This window comes from Aquarana catesbeiana, linkage group LG03 (genome assembly GCF_042186555.1).
Source record: "Aquarana catesbeiana isolate 2022-GZ linkage group LG03, ASM4218655v1, whole genome shotgun sequence".
NCBI classification, from domain to species: Eukaryota; Metazoa; Chordata; class Amphibia; order Anura; family Ranidae; genus Aquarana; species Aquarana catesbeiana.
Window position 1 is genome coordinate 95,734,584 of NC_133326.1, and position 20,198 is coordinate 95,754,781.

At 42.5% G+C, this 20,198-nt stretch overlaps 1 protein-coding gene across 2 annotated transcripts in view; it reads right to left on the reverse strand.

The window, feature by feature from the left end:
* LRRC49 (leucine rich repeat containing 49) overlaps positions 1 to 20,198 on the reverse strand; it is a 183,011-nt gene that overhangs the window by 134,144 nt on the left and 28,669 nt on the right. For both annotated transcript variants that reach the window (XM_073618837.1, XM_073618836.1), the window contains exon 6: positions 12,520 to 12,723. In XM_073618837.1, the coding sequence (XP_073474938.1) occupies positions 12,520 to 12,723 (204 nt within the window). The remainder of the gene's footprint in view (positions 1 to 12,519; positions 12,724 to 20,198) is intronic.

Consider the following 20,198-nt stretch of genomic DNA (forward strand, 5'->3'; position numbering starts at 1 on the left):
ATGTGTACAGTGTGTATTTATATCTTTGTATTATGACACTTCTTACCTGTCCAGTGGGCTGCCAATAGTGTAACTAAGGAGGGGCTGTTCCAAGTAATACCCTGTATTTAGGCATTCATCTCTCAATGCAGGGAAGAGGGTTACCTGTCCAAGATTTCCACACACCTCCTATAATGTTAGAAATGGCCCATGAGAGGGGGGGGGAATATGATAGGTGTACCTTATACTTTGGCGTTGTTAAATTCCCCTTAATAAATGCTATCTGGAGGTTGACCCATAATGTTTGTGTCTAATCTGCTTGCCATGTTTCTGATCAAAAATAGTAATGTTTATTTTTTTTTCCTCAACAGTTTCCTTCCACGCCACAGGAATGGCAGACTGTGGCCTCCCACTTTGCCCAGCGGTGGGACTTTCCTAACTGCGGAGGGGCAATTGATGGGAAACACGTCCACATCGTCCCACAACCCAACTGGGGGTCGTACTATTTCAACTATAAGGGGTTCAATAGTATAGTGATGTTGGCGGTGGTGTCGGCTAATTACGACTTCCTGTATGTGGACGTGGGGAAGAATGGCCGGATGTCCGATGGTGGAGTCATCGCCCAGACGGAGTTCTACAGGCGTCTCCAGAATGGCAGCTTGGACTTGCCAGCTCCAGAGAACAATGTAGGACTCCCATTCGTGTTCGTTGCTGATGAAGCGTTTGCGCTGGGGGACCACATGATGCGGCCATTCCCGATGAGGACCCTCACCCCGGAACAGAGGGTTTTTAATTACCGGCTGGCCAGAGCCCGAAGAGTGGTGGAGAACACATTTGGAATCCTGGCCAGCCGGTTCCGCCTATTTATGACACCCATCCATATGGCGGAGTATAAACTGAACCATATTATACTGGCGTGCTGTATTCTCCATAACTTTTTAAGGAAACATTCAGCCAACTATGCTGGCTCAGTTGGGCCTGAGGCCGGAATGATACATCAAACCACACTGACGGCGCTTGAAAGCAGCCGTCCTGGCTTGCCCTCCCTGAGTGCCCGTGATGTCCGGTTACGCTACCTGGAGTTCTTTGCGGGTAGGGGGGCCATCAATATGCCAGCAAATATGTGAAGCCTTTTTATAATAAAAAAAAAAAAAAAAAGAAAAGAAATTCTTTGTGGACATTTACTGCTTGTGTTTGTTTTAGCTGACCCTGACAGAAATGTGTTGAGTGCAGAAAATGGCGTGATTGTGTAACCTTATACAAAGCACTGTTGGCTGTTATTTACTAAATGCAAAAACACATTTCACTTGCACTTGCACTGAACCTGCACTTGTAGTGCAAAGAGGATTTGCCCTTAGTAAATAACCCCCATTTTCGCTGAAAACAGCAATTACATCACCCCAAAAGTGTTGTAGTGTTGAGACAATAATCCACACATTGTTGATTAACCAATTTTTTTATACCTGCACAATCACATGTGCATTTACCAAAGGTTTTTAGAACAAACCAACATGTTTGTTGTATAACAATTTTTGGGGTGGCATTGTCAAAAATATAAATGTCCATTTACGATAAAACAGGCCTGTGTAAAACCAACAAGAAAGACAAAAAACTTGAACTTACAAAGTTCACATTAGGTAAAACCTGAAGGCAATATCAGACATCAGTATTTAGGAACTGTGTTTGATATTGCGTTCAGATGGGGGGAAAATCACCCCTGGAAAAGCCAAATTTGGAAGATGCACACCAATTTACGAATGTCAACATGTGCTATCTGCCATCACGGGGGATCAAGGGACGTGTTTTGGGGGAGCAAGCCCTTCCTTACCGCTACTTTATAATTGAGGAAGGGGTTGCACCCCCAAAACGCGTCCATTGATCTCCCGCGATGGCAGATAGCACATGTTGGCACACTGTGTGCATCCTCCAAATTCGGCTTTTCAAAACATTGCAAAAAGATTTAAAACATTGGACCACAATCAAAAAAGTGATTTTGTGGGGTTTTAAATTCGCCCCAAAACATCAATGATATTATTTTTTTGAATCACATCATTCATTTTTTTCTGTATGTTTTGCAATTCTACATTACACCCCATGATCTCCCCGATCAGGATCTGGGCACTTTCAGATGTGAAAGGATCTCGATCCCTAACATCACGATCACCTAAAAAAAGAGAAACCAAACAAAAACAGGTATCAAAAATCTGCCACCATCCATCTCTTACCTGAGTCTGTGGTCGCAGACACTCACCTGTTGTGGTGCCAATTTCCACCACATCTTCTTCTTCCTCCTGCTTTTCTTGGGTTGGGGGTATTTCACCTTCTTTCATAGGTGGGGGGTCTGTGGTCTCCTCGGATGAGGGGTGTCCGCCGAGTCTTTTCTCCCCTATGTAAAACAAAAATGGTATAATTAGCACACAAATATTTGATGGCAGAACTAGAAATAGGAAACATTGCTTGGAAGTGGGGTACAATTGTCAATTTTAGCCGAGTTCCAAGATGTCTTTTTTTTATTGCCCTTTGTCAAGCTGCAATACTTTACCTGTTTAGTACAAGCTTCACAGATGGAGACCCCCCCCCCCATAGTATACACTGGAGCACCTGTTAGGCCCCCCTAATAAAAATGGTGTTCTTGTGTCCCACACTAGTGCTCCAGTGTCCAGATGTGAAAACAGCTGCTCAGTGTCCTCTCCTTACACAGAATCTAGTTTGCATTTCATTCTAGTAACAAACCCATCTACACAAACAAATATTTGGCATCCAAGTAGGCCCTAAAAAATGTGGGAAAATGCATATGGCCTAAACAATGGTGTTTTAGAGGCCGAAAGAAAAATGTTTGATACGAACGAATAATGGGCCCATGAACATTAAAGTTGCCCTTTTAAACTGTACAATTAAGAAAAGCATATGGAGCAGCACAAACGGAATAAAGACAAAAAGAATAGGAACACAGCACAACTACTTACTTTTTTGCAGCACTCTCCGGATCTTTCTGTACTGCTCTGGCTGTCTTAATTTCAGGTCCGACCAACGCTTCCTGAGCTGATCTTTCAATCGTCGTACCCCGAAATTCCTGTGAAGACTTTTGACCACTTTCGCCATGATCTTGGCCTTTCGGATATTGGGGTTGGGGTAAGGCCCATACTTTCCGTCATAGTCGGCCTTCAAGATGTCGACCATCTCCAACATCTCCCCAAAGGACATATTTGTGGCCTTAAATCGTCTCCTTCTGGATCGGGATGTGTCCGGATCCAGGCTTTCCTCCTCCTCCTCCTCGTTCCTGTAATTATCACGCACCTGCTGTGACTCCGCCATGTGCTCTTCCCCCACTGCGCCGAACGAAAAGGGGCGGGGAATAGACTAGAAAGAACGTCAGGGGCGGGCGGAGTTACACGCATGCGCAGTGTATATAAAGCGTAACACACGTGCGTATTACGTACGATCTGTGAGCGGAGGAAGGATCATTGGACGCACCGATCGTAAGAACGAAGGTAAGAGACAAACTTGTGCCTATACTGCTTCTACATTGAGGCCTATATTGTAACAAGATTAGGAGAGTTTTGTCTGACATTAGGCTTTGTCTTGTGTTGTGTCTTGCAGTGAACATGGATATGCTAGTGAAAGACAATGGACTTCATGTCACTATTGATTGATATGTTAAGGGAGCTGCCATGTCTGTGGGAGATTAACCACCCACATTACAAGAACCAAGCAAAGAGGAAGGCAGCACTGGAGCAATTGTGTGAAATTGTGAAGCAGGTGATCCCCACGGCAGACATCACCTATTTGAAGATCTTAATTGGGGGCCTGAGGAACACATATGTAAGGGAGCGCAAGAAAGTCCAGGATTCGCAGAGACCTGGAGCAGCAGATGACATCTATGTCCCCAGGATGTGGTACTATGACAGGCTGCATTTTCTGGCAGGCCAGACTGAACCCAGGCCTTCCCTCTCCAGTCTTCCTTCCATGCTTCCTTCCCCCCGGCTGAGGCTTCTGACGCCCAACCTGGGCCTTCCAGGCAACATGTGGAGGAGCCCAGATTGAGACAGGTATAGCATTCTTCTAAATATTTCTGCTTGTCCAATCAATGATGTTAACTAGATGTTAGTTGGGAGTACTAATTTAGGATTCTGATCGATGAAGCAAAAACTAAAACCATGTCCCTTTTTTATACACAGGGAAGTCTCAGCCAGGAGGTGGCCGGGCCGAGCCAGCTGGCTGATCTGCAGGTCCCTCCACTCCTCCTGGAAAGAGAAAGTGGCAGGAGGAGGAGTGCCCTAGAGGAGGCTGGCAAAGGACTCTTTTGGAGGGCTACAGAGGTCCTGGGAGCAGCACACACCGTGGAGGAGGATATTGCTGCCACCATTGCCTATAAAATGCAGAGGATGGAGGAGGGACAACAAGCTATGTGTGAGTCGCTCATATTGGAGGCTCTTAAGAAAGGTATGAGGGGCCAAATTACAGCTCAGACACACCTTTGCGATGGTCCTCCTCCTCCTCCTCCTGCAGGTCGTCGTCCTCCTCCTCCTTCTCCTCCAGGTCCTCCCAGTCCTTCTCCTCCTCCAGGTCCTACTCCTCCTCCTGCCACATCTCCAACTGCACAGCCACAGCCCGGACTGAAGCGTGGAAGGAAGACCAGAAAGTGAGGACCCTGAGTTCAGTCTGGTCGGCCAAAAAATGCAGCCTCTTGTGGTACCACAGCCTGGGGACACACATGTCATCTGCTGCTTTCCAGATCTCTGCAAATTCTGGACCAGACTGCCCTCCCTTACATATGGACTCCTCAGGCCACCAATTTTGATGTTCAAGAATTGATGTCTGCCGTGGGGGTCCCAGGCTTCGCTAATTTCTCCTGTTAATCCAGTGTTGCCTTCCTCTTTGTTTGGTTCAGAGCCCTTAATAAAGGATTTTTGTTTTGAATTAGACTCTCCTATGTGTTTTACTTCAAAAACGACAGTTTGTTTGTGAGGATTCAGGTACATTTCAAATATACAATGTGAAATGAACAAGGGACACCAACAACAAACAATCTCCTTGAGATTAAATAATAAAAGATATCAATGGTGTTGGGGCAACTTGACACACAAAACACACACAAAAATAGTCTGGAGTAAAAATAAAAACAACATTGAACAAAGATCAGCCTTGGAAAAAATACAAACATTAAATCTAAAAAAAAAAAAAAGGCTTAAAATCCCAAAAAAAAAACCAAAAAAAAAAAAAAACCACACACATTCTGTCAGATGTGACAACTAACAATATATTCAGGGAATCCCAATAAAAAAAAAAAAAAAAAAAAAACTTTGTGAGAAGTGTGTGTGAATATGAGCAGCAAAACTACTTAATTCTTCGCACATTATAAAGAAGAAGAGAGTGCGCTGTATTAAACTATTTTTGACATTGCAGAGTGACGAAAGTGCTGTATCCATTGCGGACGCTAAGTTTACCAGAACGAGCTGTTCCGTGCCGGAATTTCTTCTGAGCATGTGTGGCACTTTGTGCGTCGGAACAGGCCACACACGGTCGGAACTGATGCGATCGGATTTTGTTGTCGGAAAATTTTAATCTCCTGCTCTCCAACTTTGTGTGTCGGAAAATCCGAGGGAAAATGTCTGATGGAGCCCACACACGGTCGGAATTTCCGACAACACGCTCCGATCGAACATTTTCCATCGGAAAATCCGACCGTGTGTACGGGGCATTAGGGTCCTCTGGCAGCACAACAAACATTAGATTCCCGTATCATGAAACATTCAGCTATACCTTTAACCGCTCTCACTATATTGAGAGGAATTAATAACTTTCTTTCCGCAGAAGGTTCTGGTAAAAAAAAAAAAAAAAAAAAAGGAATGTAAGAAAAGTGTTGATTCAAATGACTGCTAGATCCTTTTAGGAAAAAGGAAAAAAGGCTGGGCGAGGATTTAACATCACCCTATCCTTAAGAATAATTAAGTATGGCACTATACAAAAGAAAGCTGCCAACACTGAAACTCTTGCGGAGGCTACCGCAACGGAGAACACCAATTTCCCCCGTTACGAGGATCAAAAGGAATATGATGCATCCGCCCAAGGAGCTGTCCTTGTACGCCGACAAAACTAGACTCAACCCTATGGCACAAGTGAGACCTAACTGGCGGATTTATAAGCGGTGTCCCTTGTGTAAAAGGCCCGGATCAAAGAATGCGAAGCAAGCGGCCTTTGAAAAACAATGACAAAGGCCGAGATCTGACGCCTGATGGTATGCAAGGCTAGCTTCATTTTTACCCCCAACTGTAGGAAGGCAAGAATTCTACCTATGACATACCTCCGAGGATGCCATCTTTTGGTTTCACACCAGGAAACATAGGCCCTCCAGACCCTATGATAAATGGTCCTAGAGGCCCACTTTCTCGCATTAATCAGGGCAGTTACCACTGAACCTGAAAGCCCCAATTCTTTAACATGTGGGCTTTAATAGACAGACCATTAAATTTAGCGATTGCAAGGACGGAGGAATACCGGCCCTTTGCGAAAGCAAGTCTGGACTAGATAGAAGAGTCCACGGTTTCCCTACTGCCAACCTTACGATCTCTGCAGACCAGGATCTTCTTGGCCATGCCGGGCTAGTATTACCGGCTTCCCTTCCCTTTGATCCTGCGTAGAAGCTGCGGAAGAAGCTGAACTGGGGAGAACGTATAAATCAGTGAAAAACTGATCCCATGGGGTCGGTAACGCATCTGTCCCATATGCGAGTGGATCCCTAGCCCTTGACACAAAGCTGTCCAAACTTCTTGTTGAATCTGGACGCCCAAAATTCTTATCTGGTCAGAAAAAAGTCGGGGTGCAGAGGCCATTCTCCTGGGAACAATTGTTGACAGCTCCAGAGAGCCGCCTGTCAATTCTCCATTTCATGATATGAAGATTGTCGATAGGCAAGGTACAAGCTCCTCTGCCCAAACCAGAACACGGCCCACTTCCCTCTGGCTGCGTGACTTCTAGTGCCTCCTTGATAACTGAAGTAAATCACTGATGTGGCATTGTCGGATTGTACCTTCACAGAACAATCCTGTAATCTAAACGCCCAGGCCATTAAGCCATACGTGCCATTGGAAGCTCTAGAATGTCGACAGTTAAGGCTCTCTGAGCTTGACCACTTCCCCTGGGCAGTGGTCTCCTTCAGGACTGGTCTCCATCCCTAGAGGCCAGCCTTCATAGCCACCACCTCCCAGGTAATAAGCATGAAGGATCTTCCTTTCTGCCATCTTCCTGAGGTTCCGGCGTATCCCTGGGACCAGACCCTTTGGATAATGCCTAGGTTAGGATCTACTTGTTCCAGGCAGACAGAATAATGTTTATAGCAGCCTTGAACAAAACTGAGCATAGGGAACCGCTTTGAATGAAGCCATCTTCCCTAGCACCTTAGCAAAGGTAAATGTAGGGAACTCTTCCTTGTCTTGACCCCTTTTTGGGATGAGTCACAAACACTCCAAGCTTTTTACCGAACGTAAGAAAGTACCTTTAGACTGGGACCCCAACCCAGGAGTTCCAGATACTTGACCACCTAGGTCCAGCCATGCTACTGACTGATCTATCAGCAGCAGATTGCCTCGGTATGCCATTACTGCTATACCCTGGGCCTTTACCCCGGGTACGGTGGCTAACCCGAAGGGCCAGACCACCAACCGGAAGAGGTGCTGTTCACCTGCAAAGTGCAGACAACCTCTATAGCCCATGCAAATAAACACATATGCAAACAGCCCGTATGTGTATGAGGCAAGTATTAACGCCATATGCCTCTATGGAAGCGTGCGTTCATGGAAGCATAAATTCATACAAATATGTTTTGTATGAACAAGAAAAGTGTGCACTGTATACACGCATACATATAAACACATGTGCTATGGAACAGGCATCTTACAAGTAAGCATGCACTTTATGAACATGTTATGCAACATTATACATGTATCCATGCAGACACGTATTCCTATGTGAACATAAGGAATCCTGTATATTTAAGGAAAACAAATTAACATGCCTCGTTATGCAACCATGCCAATCTAGGCGATCATGCAACTTTAGGCGATTGTGCATCCTTATGTGATTCTGCATTTTTTATATGATCAAACACTTTATGCATTATAAGCACTACTGTGCGGACAAGTACCCTTGTGTGATGGAGCACCCTTGTGCGATCAAGCACCCTTGTGCGATTTTAGGCATTTCGGTGCAAACAAGCACTTTAATGTGACCCAGCGTCCTCATGCGACTATGTAAAACACATGTAAATCCATACCAACAGAAAACATGTATTTTTATGTGATCAACAAGAACATGTTCTGTTACTTGTTTTACCTACATGAGGTACATTCCAAACTCATGTATTTTATGCAAACATGTGCACTAGTAAAGAAGAAGTTATCCTCCGCCAATGTGCGTTTCCGCAATCATGCGATTTAACTATTTGTGCGTTAGCAACAATGCGCACCAGCAACTGTGCATCCCAGCAGTTGTGCATTTGACTAGCTTGTAAGCAAGCACCTGCATGAGGATCCTGTGGAGGTTTTCTAGCCTGATGATCAAGCATCTTTATACGATCAAGCCTTTCTGCATGACCATGCGACCAGGAGAAAAGAAAACAATGATGCATATCTATACAAACATAAACATGCATCTTTATGTTACCATATGTGATCACGCGTTCTTATGTGATCAAAAAGCATGTTTTGTTTGTTATATATTTTTTTTTAAACACAAACATGTCCAAACATGCATTTTCTACACACATGACCATGTATGCAACCTGTTTGTTTAAGCAGCAACCTTGCGTTTAAGCAGCACCTGTGCGTCTAGCACTGTGCGATCTAGCCACTGTGTATTTCAGCATCTGTGAGTTTTAAGCAACTGTGCAACCTTAGCGACTGTGCAATTCAGCATCTGTGTATGTCAGCAACTGTACATATCAGCAACTGTGCGTACTAGCAACAGTGCGATTTTAGCAACTGTACATATCAGCATCTGTGCAAACTAGCAACTGTGCGATTTTAGCAACTAAGCATATCAGCATCTGTGTGTATTTAGCAACTGTGCGATTTTAGCAAGCAAGCACCTGCTCAACTGCAGTTGGTCCTATACTTATACCTGTAGGATACCAAGCACACATGCACTATGCTCAAACATGTAATATAACAACATGCATTTCAAAACTGCAAGCACGTATATTATGCTGTTCCTGCCCACAAGCAGAAAATGACACTTTTAAAGTGGACTGCTAATCATCCAGGGGTGTATCTACTACTTACTGCTTGTACATGCCCCATGGATAGGCAGAAAATATGCAGAATGTAATCATGACTTGTCTGTACCTGTTCCCAAGCTGGCACTCACACACTCACGGCCCACTGTTCTGTCTCCAAGGCCGTCTGACCTGTCAGCACATGGTAATGGCCTTCTTCTTCCTGCCTAAAATAACAATAGGCTAGGAGCAAATCTGCGCCCTCTAGTGGCTGGGGAAAAACAGCAGCCTGCCTGAGCCAGAGTACAAGCATGATAGAACAGCACACTGCTCCCAGTGGCCACCAGGAAACAGACAGTAAGATCGCTCTCTTAATAGAGACACTGCAAACAAATGCAGACTCACCATTCCTCGCTGCAGGGTACTGCTGGAATATCACAGCGACCCAATCTTCACCCATCGCGGCGGGTTGGTGTCATGCCAGACCTTCAAGGATGGGGTCCCCTCTGTGTGTAGGGTCCACTGCCTTGGGCCATGTATAGCGCCCTGCCAGAGCAAACCTGTGGTATAGCAATGTGACCAAGGTGCTGGATCTCAGGGCCCAGCTCTCCTAAGAGAAGCATTACAGGCAAAACCTCGTTCTTCGGTATCGAGGCGTCGGGTACCAACCACTTTAGCTTTTGTTTTGGCTCTTTGAATGGATCCAATAGCGTACCTCCCTGACCCTGTTCAGGCCATCTACAAGCACTCATTAACCGTGACCGACACTGGCGAAAAAACTGAGGTATTCCCTGTAGGGGAGGGGTTATATAGGGAGGAAACTTCCTGTCTAACTGATTACACCAGTGTCCAGCACCTGAAGGTGAGATATAACCCACTTAGTAATTACTATGAGCCTCTGTGTCCCGTGATGTATGATAAAGAAATGAACTGCACAGTGGAGGTAAGTATGACATGTTTGTTATTTTAATTTAAAAAAAAAAAAAAACAGAGGGTTTACAACCTCTTATGTTCTTTCCATGTTGACAATTATTTCTGACAGCTATAACTATTCCTCGTGCAATTCTAAACAATTAGGCCCTAATATAGCTAAAGAAGGAATTTACTTAGATTAAAGGCTACTTTCACACTGGGGCGGGGGGTGCGTTGTCGGTAAAACGCTGCTAGCTTTAGTGGCGCTTTTCGGCCGCTAGCAGGGCGCTTTTAACCCCCCGCTAGCAGCTAAGACAGGGTTATAAGCACCTGTGTTGCGGCGCTGCTGAAGCATTTTGCAGGTGCTTTGGCATCGCGTTTTAAGCAGGGCGTTTTGGGAGCGGTGTATACACCTCTACCGCACCAAAGATGCTACTTGCAGGAATTTTTTTTCCTGTCCTGCAAGCGCACCGCCCCAGTGTGGAAAGCACTTGGGCTTTCACACTGGGGTGGCATGAGAGGCGCTTTTTAGGCGCTTTACAGGTGTTATTTTTTGCGCTAAAACACCTAAAAGGTTGTTTCAGTGAATGGGTGGTGACAGAACCAACTAGAGGTAACTCTAATTAATGGGTTAATAACTACCATGTTTCTCAACCTATTAAAACTTACACTATATTACCAAAAGTATTGGGACACCTGCTTTTATACGCACATGACCTTTATTGGCATCCCAGTCTTATTCTGTAGGGTATAATATTGAGTTGGCTCACCCTTTGACGCTATAACAGCTTCAACTCTTCTGAGAAGGCTGTCCACAAGGTTTAGGCGTGTGTCTATGGGAATGTTAAAAGACAAATGCTCCCTTCCAGCCCAGCCCTCTTAACTACAAGGAAAAAACATTTGTTTATGGGTACAAGATTGACCCACAATCCTATGTTTTTCTCACACAGTTAAGATGGAGAAATTGATTCTGTTGAAAAGGTACTGTTATATTCAAGCTAAATCATATATTTATATGCTATATGTTATAACATAATAATTTATTATTTATCTATTTTACTGTGAAATTACTGGTTGAAGTTATAACTTATATAATAATTATATGTATATTACTTACTTATGGTAATTAACCCCTTGCCACCCAGGCCAATTCTGACACTTCTCTCCTACATGTAAAAATCACCATTTTTTTGCTAGAAAATTACTCAGAACGTTCCCCCCCCCCAAAAAAAAAAAAACAACAAAAAAAAAAACACTAACTTGTATACACTTTTTGTATATTGTGAAAGATGATATTACGCCGAGTAAATAGATACCTAAAATGTCACACTTTAAAACTGCGCACACTTGTGGAATGGCGCCAAACTTCAGTACTTATAAATCTCCATAGGTGACGCTTTAAAAGTTTTTACAGGTTACATGTTTGGAGTTACAGAGGAGGTCTAGTGCTAAAATTATTGATCTCACCCTAAAATTGCGGCGTAGGTAACCTGTGTGTATCTGGCTCTGACACTAGCCAGTGCCTCAGCACACGTCCCTGGTATGCACTAGAAGCCTCATAACATCATGTTTTTAAGAGTAGGTGCCTCTGTGACTCCAGTTATTCTTCACTTTGTTTCAGATGCCAGTGGACACCCCTAAAGCTGGGTACCCACTGATCAAAATTCGGCCAATTCAGCAGAAACTGAACAAATGTGGGTCTCTGTGTAGACCCCTCTGTTCAACTGAAGCTGATTGTTAGACTGGCTTCTGTCAAAAGGGCCTGCTGGAAAACCAGCATTTGATCAGCCGCTGCAGCCAGATGATCAGTGTATTCTGGCAGTGGAGGGAGTCCCCGCTGTCAGAATACAATAGTGCAGAGCACAGGAGAGATCGTTGCATCAACATCACTTATGTATCCAGCTTGAATGGATGGTCATGGTTAATTCCAAAATGAACTCCAAAAATGTACATGGTGCCTTACAGAGTTTATTCTAGCATTGTCAGCTGAAGCACATGTTCCCAAATATCTTTAAATAATTAATTGACTACTGCAGTTTACAGTAAATAGTCCTAGTACTAAGAGCACTAGTGCCCTAGTGCCAGTTACCTATCAAGCTATCTGTTGCACGAGGCATACCCAGACATCTCCAGGCCAGCAGATGAGGCTTTAAAGTGAAAGTGATTGGCTGTCCAAGCGCTTTCAAGACTTGCTTACAAGTGGATCAGTTGTTCATGGTCAGCATGAGCTAAATACCCACAAGTAATACACCACGCCAGTCCCGGAATAAAATATTACTCCTCCCCGTTAAAATAAAAGTGTGTTGAAGAGACTTAATGATTATTATTATTAAGTGTACAAAATAGTCCAGGTACCAAATCTGCAACTAAATATTGGTCTCCAGTACAACAAATTGTATATTAAAATACACCAATACCTGTTCTTTCCAAGCATAAGAACACGCAAAGATTTTATAGAGGAAAGCCCGCTTATTTCTTCTATTAGGTTATCATACAGATCTAGAATTATGAGACGCTGCAGACTTGAAAGGTTTTGGACTTTTGTTATAAAGTTGTGTTGCAAGTATAATAGCCGTAACTGCTCCTCGCCTTCAATTATAGGGAAAGCTGACAGCCGTAACCTGAAAGAAAACAGAAAGGTAATTGATGTTAAAGTTCATGTAGAGTACATTTAAACTTCTGAAGCATATACAATCAAAGTAAACCTGAATCAGTATCTTCCACAAAAACAGAAGATATTTTTATATATTTTGGGACAGCCTGGCCAATACACACGGCTGGTGCTACCACTAGGCAAACTAGACAGCCGCCTAAAGAGCCCAGCCACTGGTGTTCTTACTCTCTTCTCTCTGCAGCAAGCAAGTTTTATATTGTACTGAAAATTATGTTTTTCAATTATATTTTTGGTTCACTTTCTAAGGCCCCTTTCACACTGGGGCGCCGGCGGTAAAGCGCCGCTATTTTTAGCGGCGCTTTACCATCGTTTTAGTGGCGGTATTCAGCCGCTAGCGGGGTGGTTTTACCCCCCGCTAGCGGCTGAGAAAGGGTTAAGAACCACCACAAAGCACCTCTGCAGAGGAGCTTTGCCGGCGGTATAGCCGCGGTGCCCCACTGATTTCAATGGGAAGGAGCGGTGCTCCAAAGATGCTGCTAGCAGGACTTTTTTGACCGTCCTGCTAGCGCACCGCTCCAGTGTGAAAGCCCTCGGGCTTTCACACTGGAGACACAGCAGCGGCTGTTTCAGGTCGGTTTGCAGGCGCTATTTTTAGCGCAATAGCGCCTGCAAAATGACCCAGTGTGAAAGGGATCTAACTAGATGCCATCTAGTTAGGGAAAATGAGGTAGTGTCAAGTCTACAAAAAACTCAAAATAAAACTACAGAGAGTAAAGTTCTAGATCGTATTCCTATTAAAGTATCATTAAACCCACATCATAAAAAAAAAAAAACGCTATCAATAAATGGTGTATTACATGCTGTTCATATTCAGTCACTATGAGATTCGTTGTTGGCAGCTCTGCACATGCTCAGTTTTCATTGAGTTTCTATGCGGAACATTTCATCCCTATCACATCTGAGCAGCCCATGTGACTATAGAGCCACACATATGGGCGTATACACAGTGGTAAATGACAGTCCACTCCCTCCCTCCTCCTCCATGCTCAATAACCAGCTAAACACTATGGGGGTGGGATATTACATGTAGATTGATGGAGGCTTCACCACCCTCTTATTCCAAGACACAGGCTGGAGGGGCTTGACAGCCTGTGACTGACAGAAATTTGCCCACACCATGTTATTTACACAAAAAAAATAAAAGATTTAAATTCAAATATACATTTATATGACAATTTAAAACAGTTTACTGATACATTATTTTTTTTTTAGTCTGTATTCAAAAGGCTGTTTTTTTTTTCTATTTTCAACATGTGACCAACATGTTGAGTCATGTGACAGCTGTATATCAATTAGGAAAAAGGTCTTTTGATTTTTTCTTTATTACAATAATTACAGTGCCATCGTCCATATACAGAAATAGAGGGGACAATGTAAATTAAACAGTGTATGGTTAGTATGAAAACACAACATTCTTACCATGTGAAAGGCAATTAATGTCTACTGTGGTTCCTGACTTCGTTACCTCGAATATGGCCAAAATCAAAGGTGTGTTTTCAATGCATACAGTATCTCACAAAAGTGAGTACACTCTCACATTTTTGTAAATTTTTATTATATCTTTTCATGTGACAACACTGAAGAAATGACACTTTGCTACAATGTAAAGTAGTGAGTGTACAGCTTGTATAACAGTGTAAATTTGCTGTCCCCTCAAAATAACTCAACACACAGCCATTAATGTCTAAATCGCTGACAACAAAAGCGAGTACACCCCTAAGTGAAAATGTCCAAATTGGGCCCAAAGTCTCAATATTTTGTGTGGCCACCATTATTTTCCAGCACTGCCTTAACCCTCTTGGGCATGGAGTTCACCAGAGCTTCACAGGTTGCCACTGGAGTCCTCTTCCACTCCTCCACGATGAGCTGGTGGATGTTAGATACCTTGCACTCCTCCACCTTCTGTTTGAGGGTGCCCCACAGATGCTTAATAGGGTTGAGGTCTGGAGACATACTTGGCGAGTCCATCACCTTTACCCTCAGCTTCTTTAGCAAGGCAGTGATCATCTTGGAGGTGTGTTTGGGATCGTTATCACATTGGAATACTGCCCTGCGGCTCAGTCTCCGAAGAAGGGGGATCATGCTCTGATTCAGTATGTCACAGTACATGTTGGCATTCATGGTTCCTTTAATGAACTGTAGCTCCCCACTGATGCAGCCCCAGACCATGACACTCCCACCACCATGCTTGACTGTAGGCAAGACTCACTTGTCTTTGTACTCCTCACCTGTTTGCCGCCACACATGCTTGACACCATCTGAACCAAATAAGTTTATCTTTGTCTCATCAGACCACAGGACATGGTTCCAGTAATCCATGTCCTTAGTCTGCTTGTCTTCAGTAAACTGTTTTCAGGCCTTCTTGTACATCATCTTTAGAAGCAGCTTCCTTCTGGAACGACAGCCATGCAGACCAATTTGATGCAGTGTGTAGCGTATGGTCTGAGCACTGACAGGCTGACCCCCCACCCCTTTAACCTCTGCAGCAATGCTGGCAGCACCCATACGTCTATTTCCTAAAGACAACCTCTGGATATGATGCTGAGCACGTGCACTCAACTTCTTCGGTCGACCTTGGCGAGGCATGTTCAGAGTGGAACTTGTCCTGTTAAACCGCTGTATGGTCTTGGCCACCGTGCTGCAGCTCAGTTCCAGGGTCTTGGCAATCTTCTTATAGCCTAGGCCATCTTTATGTTTATATGTTTTTCAGATCGTCAGAGAGTTCTTTGCAATGGGGTGCCATGTTAAACTTCCAGTGACCAGTAAGAGAGTGGATAGGGGGAACTATCCATGTAAAAGCTGCTATACATGCAGACATACCAAGGAAAGCAAAAAGCAGAAATTAAGTTTTAAATCTACAGTAACGGCTAAAGAATATTTCATCGAAGACTTTACATCTTGTAGGACTGAAGGGGTAGTTTACCTTTTAGAATGTCCCTGCAAGATTCAGTATATTGGAAGGACTAAAAGAGAATTATGGAAGAGATGAAGAGAACATACGCAAAATATAAAAAATGGATATATTAAACATATTCTATCTAGACACTATGCACAGTACCATAATAGTGATCCTTCCTCTTCTTTAATAGTGCGTGGGACAGAAAAGTATAAACCCCACTGGAGGGGTGATAATAAAATTGTTAAATTGAGCCAGTCAGAATCCTGTTGGATATATGAGTTATTTACTTTAGCACCACTAGGACACAATGTGGAGTTCGACTTCAATTGTTTTATATCTAATTTTTAATAGTTATCTTGATGATCCTTCTTTATGTCTTTTCTGTCATTATCCTATTAGATGTCGTCATCCTGTTTTCCGATGGGTGTTTTACTTAGTTCAGCCACTAGATGGCTGTTCTCGGATGGGTGCTATTTAGTTCAGCCATTAGATGGCTTTATTTGGAAGGGTGTTTATTATAGTTCAGCCACTAGATGGCCTTGTTATACATCCGAATACATATAATTACACATTAGAAGGTTTTTATTTTATTATATTTTGTTATGAGTCTTTTCTGTTTTAGATTCTTATTTACGAGTATTTGTAGGTACTATACTCTGTTTAGATCAATGATTTAGAGAAGAAATAGGAATCGTATAGTTGTTTTCTAGTTACCATGACAGCAGGCCTTGCTATATAAACCGGCATCATTACACTCGACTCCATACCCTTTGATGAAGTCACGTGTTCAGTGATGCAACGCGTCAGGGAGGAGCCGGGTGTCGTCACTTTCAGTCCTGACCAAGACCGGAAGTTCCATTGTTTGTGAAGCTGACTGCACCGTTTTTAACTGTAAGTTACTACGCGTGTTTTGAGTAAAATTTTAACTGGATTATTGCACTATGGAGCCCACCTTCTCTCATTACATGTAAACTGTATTTGATGAGCCACGAAAAGTGATCCGTATATTGGAGCAGTTTTGGATACCTCTGGCAATCAACCGATTGCTGGGGAATCATTGTTCCATCTATGCAAGAGGCTTGACTCGACCCGTGGGGGTCTCTGTATAAGGTGAGAGGCTGGGGCAAACTATTAGCACACAGCGGATGATGACAACACTTGGACGGATTGCATGGTTTCCGTTTTTTTCTTGCACAAGGACTTTACTTTATTAACAAATCTATTATCCTTGATTGGACAATACTGAGCGGATGATGACAACACTTTGGATGAGTTGGATGTTTCCTGTTTACTTGCACAAGCACTTTATTTTATGAATTTTTTGTTACTTGATTGGACATTTTATTTTCATATACTTATTATCACTTTGATATACCTTTGCACTTTTGGAATTGTTTGCACATTTACATGTAAGATTATATATGAAGTTTCTCATTTGATTATTGCACTTTTGAACATTGCACTTTATATTTATTCATTACTGTTTCAGAGTATGCGCCATATTATTCCCATTTATGTAGTATGAGAGCACCTTGTTATGTTGGCAGCTATTCATTAGTCTCCTGTTTTTTAGTGGTTTGTGCATTGGTATTCTCACATTGTCTATTAATTTCTTCAGTGTCGTCACATGAAAAGATATAATAAAATATTTACAAAAATGTGAGGGGTGTACTCACTTTTGTGAGATACTGTAAATGTGTGCATTCAGTGGACACAATCATAAATGTTTATTCCCAACTGTTCCAAAATCTGTTTAAAAAAACTAAAAAGAAGATCTTCTGGTCATTGGGTCTGTGGGTTCCTTTTTTATTACTGTATTCTCTGTGTTTATACAGAACCATGATAATATTATTTTTAATATACAGGATTTATATAGCGCCAAACAGTTTGCACAGCGCTTTACAATGTTAGGGCAGACAGTACAATTACAATACAATTCAACACAGGAGAAATCAGAGGGCCCTGCTCGTTAGAGCTTACAATCTAGGAGGGAGGGTCAAGGGATACAAAAGGGTAAAAAAACTGAGGGGGATGATCTAATGAAGAAAATGAAAGTATAGTTGTTATGTGGAGGCAGTATAGGCTTCTCTGAAGAGAAAAGTTTTCAGGGATTGCCTAAAAGTGGATAGATTTGTAGATAGTCTGACAGATTGGGGTAGGGATTCCTGGATAGAGAAGTCCTGGAGGCGAGTATGGGAGGAGGTGATGAGGGAGCTAGAGAGCAGGAGGTCTTGGGAGGAACGAAGAGGACAATTAGGTTGGTATTTTGAAACTAGGCAAGTGATGTAGCTGGGGGCAGAGTTGTGGATGGCTTTGTAAGTTACTGTTAGTATTTATTATATTATGCACATTTATATAGCACCAGCATATTATTTAGAGCCATTAACTTTAGTTCCAGCCCCTGAAAAAGTTTACAAACTAATACCTTCCTTCCATTCCTAAACACCCTGTAAGACCACTTTGGGCACACACCAACTAATGGAGAAGATCAATTCTGGAAAATAAAGGGGGAGATTATATAAAATTTGAGACCATACATCAAACAACCGATCTATAAAATAGTGCCTACACACATGATACATACCATAAAATATATAAAAAGTACCCATCAGGCAACTGGGGCTACCCCAGTATTACTAAATAAAAGAGGTGAGGAATTGTATGCACAGTATTGAAGAAATGCTGTCTCCCAGGATGAAAACCACTGCACATTTTCACATTTCCAGCTCTCATTGGTTCTAGTTCCTAAAAATAATAGTCATTATGTCAAATGCCATTCACTATACAGTGGATATAAAAAGTCTACACACACACACACACACACCTGTTAAAATGTCAGGTTCCTGTGATGTAAACAAATGAGACAAAAATATATAAATTCAGAATTTTTCCACCTTTAATGTGACCTATAAACTGTACAACTCAATTGAAAAACAAACTGAAATCTTTTTTTTGGGGGGGGGGTCAAAATAAAAAACAAAAATAATGTGGTTGCATAAGTGTGCACACCCTCTTATAACTGGGGATGTAGCTGTGTTCAGAATTAAGCAATCACATTCAAACTCATGTTAAATAGGAGTCAGTACACACCTGTCATCATTTAAAGTACCTCTGATAAACCCCAAATAAAGTTCAGCTGTTCTTGTAGGTCTTTCCTGACATTTTCTTGATTGCATCCTACAGCAAAAGAGTTTGAAGAGGGTTTCACCTAAAAAGGCCGAGTTGTTGCCAACATCCCATATTTGATAACTACAAAAAAGATAAAGTGCCCCCCAAGAAGAGTACACAGGGGACTTTTAAGGCTACTATATAGAAAGATAGAGTTGTATCAGGATATGTATAAAAATAGCAAAATTTATTGAAATAGTATTAAAAGCTAATAGGTGCATACATCACCATAGGACAGAAAAAAATAGAGATAAAACAATTCAGTTGATATCATTGGAATTGTTGGTCTCCTTGTGTTTCGCCCGACGTGTTTCAGGATCTCAGCATCAATCCCTTCATCAGGGGAATCTCTTTCAGGAGAAATCAAGACAAATGACAATCTGTAATAGAGTTCTTCACATCTGTGCATATCATACCTCTATACACACTTATATATTGGCAGTGTTGAAATACAGTGTCCAGTTGATCGGTGAGTGATCCTCGTTTCATCTCCTACGATGCTCACTCTTTGTCCATTGTTTTCTAGTATGTATGAATGTGAGTTTAGGGACCTTAGATTGTAAGCTCCTTGAGGGTCTAGGGACTGATGTGAATGTATAATGTATATGTAAAAGCGCTGTGTAAATTGATGGCGCTATATAAGTACCTGAAATAAATAATAAATAAAATATAGTTGCCTTAAAAGTCCCCTGTGTACTCTTCTTGGGGGGGCACTTTATCTTTTTTATAGTCCTCCTAGAGCAAAAGCCATGGTCCGCAGAAAGCTTCCAAAGCATCAGAGGGATCTCATTGTTAAAAGGTATCAGTTAGGAGAAGGGTATAAAAGAATTTCCAAGGCATTAGATATACCATGGAATGCAGTGAAGAGAGTCATCAAGTGGAGAAAATATGGCACAACAGTGACATTTCCCAGGACTGGATATCCTTCCAAAATTGATGAAAAGACAAGAAGAAAACAGGGAGGGGAGGCTGCCAAGAGGTCTAAAGCAAAAGTAAAGGAGTTGCAGGAATATCTGGCAAGTACTGGCTGTGTGGTACAAGTGACAACAATCTCCCGAATTCTTCATATGTCTGGGCTATGGGGTAGAGTGGCAAGATGGAAGCCTTTTCTTATGAAGAAAAACATCCAAACCCAGCTAAATTTAGCAAAAACACATCTGAAGTCTCCCAAAAGCATGTGGGAAAATGTGTTATGGTCTGATGAAACCAAGGTTGAACTTTTTAACCAAAATTTCAAAAGATATGTTTGGCGCAAAAGCAATACTGCACATCACCAAAAAAACACCATACCCATAGTGAAGCATGGTGGTGGCAGCATCATGCTTTGGGGCCGTTTTTCTTCAGCTGGAACAGGG